Source organism: Formica exsecta, unplaced genomic scaffold (assembly GCF_003651465.1).
Source record: "Formica exsecta isolate Colony F162 unplaced genomic scaffold, ASM365146v1 scaffold82, whole genome shotgun sequence".
Classification (NCBI taxonomy): Eukaryota; Metazoa; Arthropoda; class Insecta; order Hymenoptera; family Formicidae; genus Formica; species Formica exsecta.
This window is the reverse complement of record NW_021853592.1, coordinates 1,335,547-1,346,977: the sequence shown is the minus strand read 5'-3', so window position 1 is coordinate 1,346,977 and position 11,431 is coordinate 1,335,547. Positions and strand designations below refer to the sequence as shown.

The 11,431-nt window shown below is 34.0% G+C and overlaps 2 protein-coding genes across 3 annotated transcripts; both read right to left on the bottom strand.

Annotated features, from left to right (window-relative positions):
* Positions 1-869: 869 nt before the first annotated feature.
* On the bottom strand, positions 870-4,096 carry LOC115244409 (DNA-directed RNA polymerase III subunit RPC7-like). 2 transcript variants are annotated; one of them, XM_029822014.1, is made up of 2 exons: positions 3,667-4,096; positions 870-3,388 (listed from the first exon to the last, which is right to left on the bottom strand). In XM_029822014.1, exon 2 carries the CDS (start codon positions 3,378-3,380, stop codon positions 2,712-2,714), a length of 669 nt encoding a protein of 222 aa, XP_029677874.1. In that variant the 5' UTR covers positions 3,381-3,388; positions 3,667-4,096; the 3' UTR covers positions 870-2,711. The 2 variants fall into 2 exon arrangements, with proteins under 2 accessions (XP_029677874.1, XP_029677875.1); XM_029822015.1 differs by having other exon boundaries at positions 3,790-4,090.
* LOC115244411 (DPH3 homolog) lies at positions 3,667-4,100 on the bottom strand. The gene has a single exon (XM_029822016.1). The coding sequence runs from the start codon at positions 3,961-3,963 to the stop codon at positions 3,700-3,702; it is 264 nt and encodes an 87-aa protein (XP_029677876.1). The 5' UTR covers positions 3,964-4,100; the 3' UTR covers positions 3,667-3,699.
* Positions 4,101-11,431: the final 7,331 nt, after the last annotated feature.

Sequence of the window (11,431 nt, the reverse complement as noted above, 5' to 3'; positions counted from 1 at the left end):
CAGACATAGACGCTTCGTAGCATCGTTTAAGTGACGATGAAGGACCGGTTGCAACTCTGAATTCATTTGTCTAATGCAATCTCAATACGATTATTGGCTTGTTGTGCGCTTCCGTACGAACATTCTTAACATTTGAATTAAACACATATGATTACTTTTACTTATGGCAATCAATTCAATGAGAAATTCAAGATCGATCAATCAATTTCAAGACAAAAAGTTTTTGCCTTTTGATCACTACAAATCTTTAATTATTAACAGATTTTATACTATTACAAAAATACGGAAGAGATTTGTTTATATTTCATTTAATTTATAATTTTTATTTTATTTTATTTTCTCTATATACAGTCATTAGAGTATAGAAGAAACTTTTATCGAATAATGTCAGCTTTCGAGCTTATATTTCATATATAATCTTAAATAAAATAAAATGGATTAAAAAAGAATAAGATAAAATTAAATAGAGAAAATAAAAAATAAAATAGAAATTATAATGGAAATAAAAATTAATGGATTAAAAAAGAATATTTTAAACACCCATGTATTGCAGTAAAAAAAAATGATACTTGCGCTTGACTCAAATAAGACAAGTCTTGCTTCTTTTTGCTTAACAATAAAGATTTAAGCATTCGATATAAACGTTATCAAAACGAAAATATGGTACGTACATATATGTGGCTTACAGCACATCACAAATTAGCACTTTACAAGCTTACACTGCCCGTCCGAGTTCAAAAGTCGATATGTTTTGTGATTTTCAGAATGTTAGACCGCGTCTCATGTTCATTAAAATGCGATTCAATCTATCTATGAGAAACAATCTGTCTTCGCTCTCCGAAACAATTGAAAGGAAAGGCAAATATTACGTCCATCGCATCCAACTTTTTTATTATTAATACTTTATTAATATTTCGCAAGCTTATTATTCACAAGCGCATTTAAGATAGTCGCTATGAAATTTCGTATTTTTGATTCATAAATAATAAAATAATTCTATTGTGCCATTGGACCATGTTGCGAGACTTATACGTGGAACCTCGAAATAGTGTGCGCTGTACGGGGCTCTGATCTACTGTACAAGATACCTTTACTCCCGTTAAATACAGGGCCGTGCGGCTGCGTGAGACTTGCACAAATGCATCCCATATGGCATAGAACATTGCCGCAATATTGTTGCAATGTTCTGAATTATATAGGGTTCTATCAAGTACACCGCCGAGAGAGGACATTGCGCCCATACATCTACGCGCTTGGATTGTTCCTCCCACTCTACTCATGCTACTCGAGGGTGGCGGGTGGCCCAGCGCGTATGGAAGGGATAATATCTGTTATTTCGAGGTTCTATTGTAGTTAGCTAATGATGTATTCTATCTATGTGTATTATTTCCATATTTGAAGATACGCTTTGCTCTTTCTTTTATTTTAATCGAAACGCACTTGATTGTTGTGATTACAATATAGATAAGAAAATTTGTAGAAAAAAAGGCTATTGGACTTTTTTTAGTAAGATATATACATTGCGAAATAATCTACATTTTCTTGCTACCCTTTTCCATTGACAAAAAGTACGTAGGAAAATATTGTGGATGATATTCGTTATTGAAGCTATGAATTCTTATCGTTTATAGCAAGATAGCTTTTCGTTGCGGCAAATTAACGTGCTGGACACGTTGTGTGTTATCTTGTAATTGTGCGTAAATGTATGGAAAAAAGTTTAAATAGAAAGCGGAGTACTCTGAAGAATCTAGTATCGTTTCCGAGAAAAATCAATTTTGCTAATAACTATTATACAACGTGTCATAGAACAGTGCGAATGAGAAATCTGAAGGAAAACTTAAGAGCTACATAACAATCAATGTTGAAATTAATTTTCGAAGAATTTGTGATGTCTTTCGGACATCGCTGAATGTATGATGGGTTGCCAAACCGTCGTCGACTGATTTTTCTGCCCCGCCCATAATATAAATAATAATTACCTATTATAAAATGCGACAAAGAAGGAAAGTGAGAAATAAAACAGGATTACAATGAAGATATAATATTAATTAAACAATTGCAAATAATTTTAAATTAATTTCTTAGGTATGAAAATATATTAACTCGAGATTATTACTTGAATTTTTTACTATAATTACCATTTAAATGTCACATATTTTTCACAGCATAAATTCTCCTCCTAATATCCTCTTATCTGTCGAGTGAATAAATGAATTTATTTTTATCTTCATCTAACAACCAATGCAGCTGGCCAAAAGGCTGGTATTAAGCTATGCATTAAAGATTAAGATTAAAGATTAGAATTTGATCAATCAAAATAAAGAATCAAATACAATCAGAATAAAGAGTCAAATACAATAAATGATTATGTGTTAACAAATGACTTGTTATTATTAGAACTACTACTTGATGTTATCAAAAACTTGCTTTCTGTGCATATAATTAAAGAAATGGAAAAAATATGCAATGTAAATTCAATTGAGCTCGCCATGATATATTCATCCCCAATTTAACATTAATTAAACCCGTATGTTAATTGATTTTTATCCCTAGACAATGCTACTATATAAAATTAACAGCATATGTGATTACAAATAACAAAAAATTTACATATCACATAAATGAGCTAAGTTTGCAGCATGGGTATTATCAATATTCAAATCTTGAAAAGATCAATAATTCTAAAATAAAGAATGCATTAAATTCACTTATCAAAAAACAGGTCCATCATCGTTATCGTCTTCACTGTAATAATTTTCGCCAGTATCAAAATAGTCATTTGCGTAATCAGTCCCATCATCCATTTCCTCATCTATTTCCTCCTCATCCTTTACACGCTCCTCTTCCTTGTTTTTGTCCTCATCCTCTTCTTCCTCTTCCACCTCCTCCTCTTTATTAAGCCGCTGTGTGCTTTCCTCTTTCTCTAATTCCGTCAGTTTGTTTTCAATGTTCGATGTTTCCATGATTTTCCTTTTCTTATTCGGCTTTACATTCTGTTGCTGGATTTTACGCTTCCGCGATGATTTTAATTCCATTGGCATTCTGCTCCAGTCATATTTCGATTCATATTCTGATTTATTATATCCTGTGATAGCCTCGTCACAATCCTCACAATATCGTTCAATGTCTTCATTCAATATGACAGCTTGCACATTATTTGACGACTCTCGCATATATTCAGTAAAATCTCTCTTTAACTCTACTAAATAGCTCATCTCGGTTGTCATCTGTATTGGTAAAGGCTTATGATCCAACATGGGATAAGTTGGTGATGGTTGCAAAACTGGCGCTGGTAGCATTTCTCCCTTAGAGAACCCCAATTGCTCCATAGAGAAAGACATACTAGTTTTTCCTTTACCACGTCCTGCCATTTTTGTCATATGATATCCTGATAATTACAGATATAAAGATATATAACACTGATCAATGTTACAAAAATCAATCAACAATATTTCTGAAAATATTGAAGCTGAAAATTGTACGTTCTTCAAATTTCTCTATGTAACAAAGTATATTTGTAACAAAGTGCCGTAATTGATTTATATTTCTTAAATTGTACGAGTTTTAGGACAATTTACAAATTAATATTTTGTACATATTAAGCGTTAATTATAGGATCTTTTCTGATACCCGAACTTTTCTAGTACAATCCTCTAACCTACTTACCTCAAATATCTCAAAAATAATTTTGTTTAAACTTTAAACTTTTTGCGCTATCAATTCCTTCTTTTCGCTCTTTTTTTCAACTTCTTCTTGCTTAGCGCGAAATAACTCTTTATCATAAATCACCTTAATCACGAGAGAGCAGGAAGGACATGTGACTTCTTCCTCGCCGCTAGCCAGATCGGCAAGAGATATTTGAAATTGATCGCCACACGGACATGGATAATAGTAAATTCCTTCGTCCTCGTCGTACTCGAAATCCTCGATTTCCACCTCGTCGTAATAGTTTGATTGTGCCATATGTTTAAATCTTTAAATTAATCAACTATACATTTAAGGCAATTTAAGGTTAGAACTAAGAATTGGAACAGACGTAAGCATGACCATGTTCCGAAATTTACTCTGCACTCTGTATCCTGTACTCTGTAACTGCAAATCTATAGTTGATGTTATGTATATTGTATATTATAGGCTGCGGTCGGGAAAACGCTAGAAATGCTTCGAAGCATTTGATTGACCAATCAGGACAAAAAGAGTAAAGATTTATTTATTCTGATTGGTTAATGCAATTTGAAATGCTTCGAAGCATTTCTAGTGCCTTCCAGACCGCAGCCATAGACAGAAAGAAGCCAAAAGCCCGTGTCACACTACGCATTGCGGACTCGAATCGGATTTGGAGTACGGACTGCGAATCGTCATTCATCCAATCAGAGCAAAGTAGCCAAGGATCTGATTGGATGATTGACGATTCGCAGGCCCGTATCAGAGTACGTATTGAAGATTGAAATTTGACCAATCAGGATAAAAGGAACTAAAATTTCCTTGTTCTGATTGGTCAAATTTCAAACTCAATGCATAGTCTGATACGGGCTTGAGAGGTCATCATGCCGCCGTTTTTCGAAAGATGCTTTTTCTATCTCGTACAGTAGCGTCAACTAAATCCATTTTAGAGCTGGTACACGGTGGCTCGGTATACCGCGATCTCGCGCAATGTCGTCGTCATTTGTCCGCATTGTGTTACGAGCGTACTAGGATCCTTGTGTTACATCTACCGAGATATGCGCGCTCGCGGGATATAAAAGATGGTTAGTGTGTATTATGATCGCGGTATTCAAACGGATATAAGCTTCTTTCTCTCCACATGAAAAATATTAATCCTAGAACCCGACCCGTCTCTATACAATACGAACATAATCTCGACTATGAGAAGATATCATACGTAAAATCTGAACGTTTTCTCAGAGTATTATTATCGCATTATTTGTACGCATTTATGGAATAAAATAATACGATAATTATCATTTTATATTTCCAATTACATTCTCCGCGGTCATAAACTCAAAAATAAACCGATATCGAGATTTTATATCGAAAGTTGTAGCAAACTATGCACATGTATTAATCTACAATAAAAAAATCATCAAAATTAAGCTTAATATTTTGTGGTAGTTAACGTAAAGATCTCTTAATCTCGTATTGCATCAATATATCGCTATTACAGAAATGTCAAATGCCTGTCCTTGATCGTTTTTCGACGACTCACTTATATGGAATGCGAGTGACATTACATCGCGTCGTGCGATTCGCCACGCAATCGGTGATACATTACGCGAGCTCCGGGTTGCCGGGGAGTACAATGCACCCGATCATTTGTCGATCATATATCAGTATATGGCATTCGCGAAAAACCGAGTACTGTACCGGCATGAGTTGTTGCCCCGACACGGAATCTCTGCCCACGAACGATCGGTTAGAGGACAGAGTCTGGCATAGAATGGTGTGATGGAGTTGAGAGCAGTAGCAGATTTAGCGATAAGCGTTCTAAACGATTGTTTAAGGGCCTCGATTCACTTGGAGGCAGTGAACGATAAACCATTCTGGAAATAACTATTTTCAAAAAGTCTGCGCTATTAATAAACACAGTCGCAGCGAATAATAATTTTGTAGATTAATGGGTAATGCGAGTTGTTTTATTTTCAAGATTCTTATAAGATCCTTATAAGATGGGAAGTTCTAAATATAGTACCGCTTAGGGCTCTAGAAACTGTAAATCCACTACTAGCTGAAGGCAGAGAGCGCAACGCGTATACATATATTATACGCTCGCCGGGAACGACGGCGACGGGGCGAATTGTATCGCGTGGGACAATAGCTATATGTCAACCGGCATGAATTACCGATTAGTTCGGCGAACGTGAAATCAACCCCTGTACACGCCTGTATACAGGCCCGCGATAGCAGCCCGGTGCAACTCGCTGTCACGGCGCAGCTCGCTGTCACGGCGCGCAGAGAGAAGGCAAGGATAAGCGCATGAGGAACGGTAGAAACGAGAGCGAGAGTCGGGGAGATATTTGGGAATGCGTGCATGCATCGGCGTATAACTCGGCCGACCAGTCAATCTGATAATCGGAGGCGGTCGACGATTCCTCGCTCCGCCGCGCCGGGTCTAGTCTCGTTCAGGCCCACCGGATCTCTCTCCTGCCATCTCCTCCCCGCGATCTTTCTCGCGCGGCCGATCCGGAATCATAGCTCGTGCTCTTATCCGTTTCACGTGACCGACGTGGAGTTTGATGAGCGCCAGAGTGCGAATTTGCATAACGCACAGAGAAGGGGCAACTAGATCGGGACGCGTAAGTAAATGCGCCGGAGGTAAATGCTTCGACCACGGCCACGGCCGCGCTCCGACTTGATTATGCCTTTGGGCGAATGATGTATAGCGCCAATTTCATCCGGAGCGGACATACCCCCGAGGTGCGAACGAGCCTAACGGGCGACGCGACAAGCAACGGTCGGCCTTGCGCGTGAACGCGCCCGGGCGTTTATTATGCGCGCCGATCCGGACGGCTGACATCCACAAATTTCACGATCAGTGGCGCGTCTCGTTTCGCGAGCGTGTAATATCGCGTAATGGCAATTAATCGCGGGCCCTTGAAAGACGTCGGTGTGATAAGGATCGGCGATAATAATCGCCACCTGTCGCGTGCCCCTTTTAATCACCGGTATCCGGCCAGTGCAATGCAACCTGGCCGGATTCGCGCCCGAATATTTATATTATCTGGACTCCGGTTTTTTTTTCCGACGAGCAGCGTATTATTTTAAGATGCGTGTCAACTCGCGATAAATCTGATTCGTTTATCAATTAACATGCGCTGCGTCAATATAATCGTGATCTTTTCCGTAGGCGGGTTGATTGGAAGAAACAAGTTTTGTTAGTGCAATGAGCAGACGAATAATTATAGTGTTTAGCCGCGAGAAATGTTGCGTCTGCGAATCTGTGTATTAATGAACAATGCATTTATTGCAAGGACGACTATCAATTTATATAAATGAATAAATAATGTAGAGCTATTTCTTAGGAGGAGTTGTATATTTAATCTTAAATAACATGCTAATATATTACACAGCCGATTAAAGAGAAGATGCAAACAACGCGAAAAATGACTATTTCTTCGATATGATTAAAAACGAAAATTTTCTTTTATTCAACATCCCAGTTGTTGATGAACGATTGCGTGGATTTGGGTAAAAGGAGTATAGGTTCTCTTTTTGGGAAGGCAGACAAGATGTGCAATTTTTGCGGCTACGCCTATATTTTCGCAACGAGTAATTCATAGCCCACGATCGTTATGCGATATTGCACAATAGAAAATTTCTTAAATAATTTATACGCTACATGCCTATTTTGTTTGTTTTCGAAATGCTTAATGTATGCATTATATATCAACGTCCATAAAGTGCATGTGCTTTATAGGAAATCAATTTTTTCTCAATCGTCCGATTAATTTACTTTATGACCTAATCTTGCGCCCGGTTACGATATGGAACAAAATAAAATTTCGTAAATTTATTGTGGTCATATTCCATTTTTAAAGAAAAAATATATCTACTTTAAAAAAAAAAAACGTTAAATTAATATTTGCAAGTATTGTTAATTCTTTTCCGCAATGCTGATGGTTATCTCGACATTGCGCTGTGCATTACTTCATATTAATAAAAGCTTATCATGGCTGAGCAGTGTATTTGACAGTTCAAATATTAAATATGTGTAATTTTGATTTATATATATAATTTTGATTTAATTGATTTTGAAAAAATGGGTAACTAGAATTAATATGTAAGTAATTTTATAAATATGTGTATGTATGTGAAAAAAAAAATTAATTAACGCTGTTAATGATTAAAACTCCATGTATTCGAAAGAACATGGTTAAAATAAAAAAATATAATAATTATAATAGAATAGATCTCCGTGTTTCGGAAATCATAATTTTTCGCATGTTGTATAAAGACTCCAAATATTAGGATAAGTAGATCTTTTCGCATTTCCGGCTTTTTAGAATCCTATGTAGCACGCCACGAAATATAAAAGAAACTCATAACTTTTACTCTTAATTTTTACGCGTCAACCAATATTGCAAGAGATATCTCGATTTTTCGTATAATATTTTGCGAAAACCTGACAGTATACCTATTATCGGGCGATCATATGAACGTGAAAGAATTAATTAATACTGCTAATGATTAAAACTCCGTAAAAAATAAAAGATTACAAAACTATAGGAAAATTATAGTAAAATAGACTTCTGTTTCTCAAAAATTAATTTGTCGTATATCGCATCACATATCAAGATATTTCTAAGTCCCAAAAGGAGTACGAAAATATTTTGGAGCCCCTTTATCTCTCTATTCTCTCAATTACTGTCTCTTTTGCTTCCTCTTTTTTTAAATATTAATATAATAAATATATATGTATAATAATTACGGTATCTCTCTTAGTCCAACGATTAATATTTGAAAATACATAATAATTATACATATATAATAATATAATAATACATATTGAAAATATATAAAATATATATACATATACATTTATACATACTCTGTTACATTATATATATACCGAACATATATAAAAAATATTTTGTTATATTATATTACACGAAAATGTTTAAAATACGTACAATATAAAATTTATTAGATTAAGATTAGATTCGAATTTTTAGATTGAACGTAGTTGATAGTCTACCGCGACCAAAAAAATCATCAATAAATTTATCATTTATGTCTCTCTCTCAATTAAAAGAGAAAGACTTTTTATAGAAAATATTCTACGCACGGAGGGCGCGGAGTGCGTTACGTGAAAAAATAGATGAAGTTTCGATGTTACCCAACGATTAAATCAGAAGATAAATCGCGGTTTAAATTTCGCGAACAGACGATGAATAAATAAATTAATGGTAGTTGAAATATATTGCGACAATAAAAATGTTTCAACATTCGGAGCGCATTTCATATTTGTAATTATCAATTTGTAATTATAATGTGCGTGAGGAATCGAACGCGGATATAGAATCTAATGGTCAATTTATTTTTAAATGCGCAATTTTATACGAATTCCGCGATCAAAAATAAAATCTATATCCTGTTTCGTGAACAATTACGAAACAAGATAAAATAAACTTTATAATTCTTAAAATAATCGCGTTATCGCCGCGTTTAATAGAGGATAACTGACCTAACGATTAGACCAGATCAAGATTCCTTTGCCGAGTGACACACTGGTTAATATCTGACAGAGAGAAGAACGATCCTAAAAGTGGAAAGCGACTTCAACTTGTCTTATTTCTATGTCGGGTCCTGTGGAATCGATCCACAAAGAAAAGTTAAGTGATTCATTAAACGTCAAAAGTCCCGTTACAGGAGAGAACAAATCCCCGATCTTCCTGATTGCTCCCGATAGCAATGATTTCGGCAGCGAATTATCGACTGTTACCGTTGTCATCATCTTCAATATATGAGATAAAAATTCGCGTAAAAAAATCATGTTCTTCTACGAGAGAGAAATATCCCTTTTTATTCAAAAACAACTGGATATAACGATCTTTATGTATATGTGGTTACAATCGAGTATGTTTAAGAAAAATGAAATACATGCGCTTTTATCATTGCTTGGTTAAATATGTGAGTACAAATAAGTTTAGGGTACCAAAAGTGTTCGAGACAAATTAAATCCGATAACAGCAAGATTAAAAAAAATGCAATTCAAATATTTAGCAACATTAAATAAAAAATTAGCAATCAATTAATTTGTTTATAACATATCAATCAAAATATCAATAAATTAATTTGCTGATATCTTACTGATATCGGAGTACCCATTCAATTTGTCTCGAATTTTTTAATTACGCACATATTTTATATTACATTCATGCATTCGCGCGATATAATATTAAATATAATATAAAACAAAGCTTCCTCTATGAGGAAGCAAAAGAGTCTTGTTAAATATATTACATAATTTGCGCATGTATTTTATAATATGTACATATATACACTTGTTTATAAACTAATCCTAATATCCTAAAATGGTGGGATGTCCTATGCCTGCAAATGGTTTCTTAAAAGAGACTATTATTAAGTATTTTCATCATTAAGAGATAATACTGATATTAATACGAATAATGATGGAAGAACATCCCTAACAAAAAAAGAAGCAAATATATCTTCTCTCAAAGTATACTTATTAATGAATTTTATTGTGATTTTATTTCAAATAGTATATGGTATTTGTCGTTAAATCACTGCTAAAAGCATCGCTTCCAGAAACCGCCAAGAAAACCTGGGTTTAATTCTAACTCTGTAACGGAAACTTCCAATTTTTAACGAGGCACCGAACTAAGCATCGTGGATAGATCCCACAAAAACCGACGAGAAATAACTCTCCATGATGAAGATCGTTTCGATTCTCCGCCAGTACAAACCGCGCATTTGCTAGCGTCCACCTGACATGAGGGACAGCGATAAGGCCTCTTCGTCAAGATAGCGATCACATCCAAAAACATGAAAAGAACGCAATATCTGCAATATTATTTATAAAATCATTCAGCGAATATTTAAAGCGACGCGAAATTCGTAAAATGGGCCTAATCAAAAACGATAATCAAAGAAAATTATTTTGTTTCACAGATTTTTTAATCTCCGCGCGTAATCAATAATGTTTAATCTCAAAAACTTCCTAATATTTTAATTATATTTGTATTTTTGCAATATCAAAGGCGCGATCAACAAATTTTGCGAGTAAAAAGCTAATATTCAATCGTTGGCTTAACATCGAGTCTTGATATACTTATTTAATTATTTTTATATTATGTAGAAGAGAGGGAGAATTTTAGCGATATTTGCGATCACAAAATTTTTAAATAAAAGTTTCTCGATTTTATTAATAATCTTTTAATATGAGAAAAATAAGCTATATTAAATTTTTAAATAATTTTACAATATATATATATAAAAATGTTGGAATCTAATATTTATCGAATATGTTAATTCAACGAATTTAACGTATTATTGTACGTATTTTTTCAATTTCGCATAACTTACAATAGATTTTTTTTACAATAGATTACAATAAATTATTACAATTTATGTAGATACAATTATACAGAAAATATAAGAAAATTATGGAAAATATATAATATTATAATTACAATTACAATTTATATACATAATTACAATTTATAGATGTAATTACAATTTATAGATACAATTTAATAATTGATGCTACCAGCATCTAATATTCTCAATATAAGAAATTGTAAAATTTTTATTATATCATTATTATGATATATATTTGATAAAGATTCAAATAAATCGAAAATAAAAATGCTAAAAATTATTTAGTTTAAATGACTTTTTTCAATATTACAAATTATTAGATATTGGGAACATTCACATTTGAATTTAAAGTAGTATAAGTTTGAAAAAA

What these genes read in the sequence shown, in the direction of transcription:
- LOC115244409 (XM_029822014.1), bottom strand. Translation starts at nt 3,380, where the DNA reads ATGACAAAAATGGCAGGACGTGGTAAAGGAAAAACTAGTATGTCTTTC.
- LOC115244411 (XM_029822016.1), bottom strand. Translation starts at nt 3,963, where the DNA reads ATGGCACAATCAAACTATTACGACGAGGTGGAAATCGAGGATTTCGAG.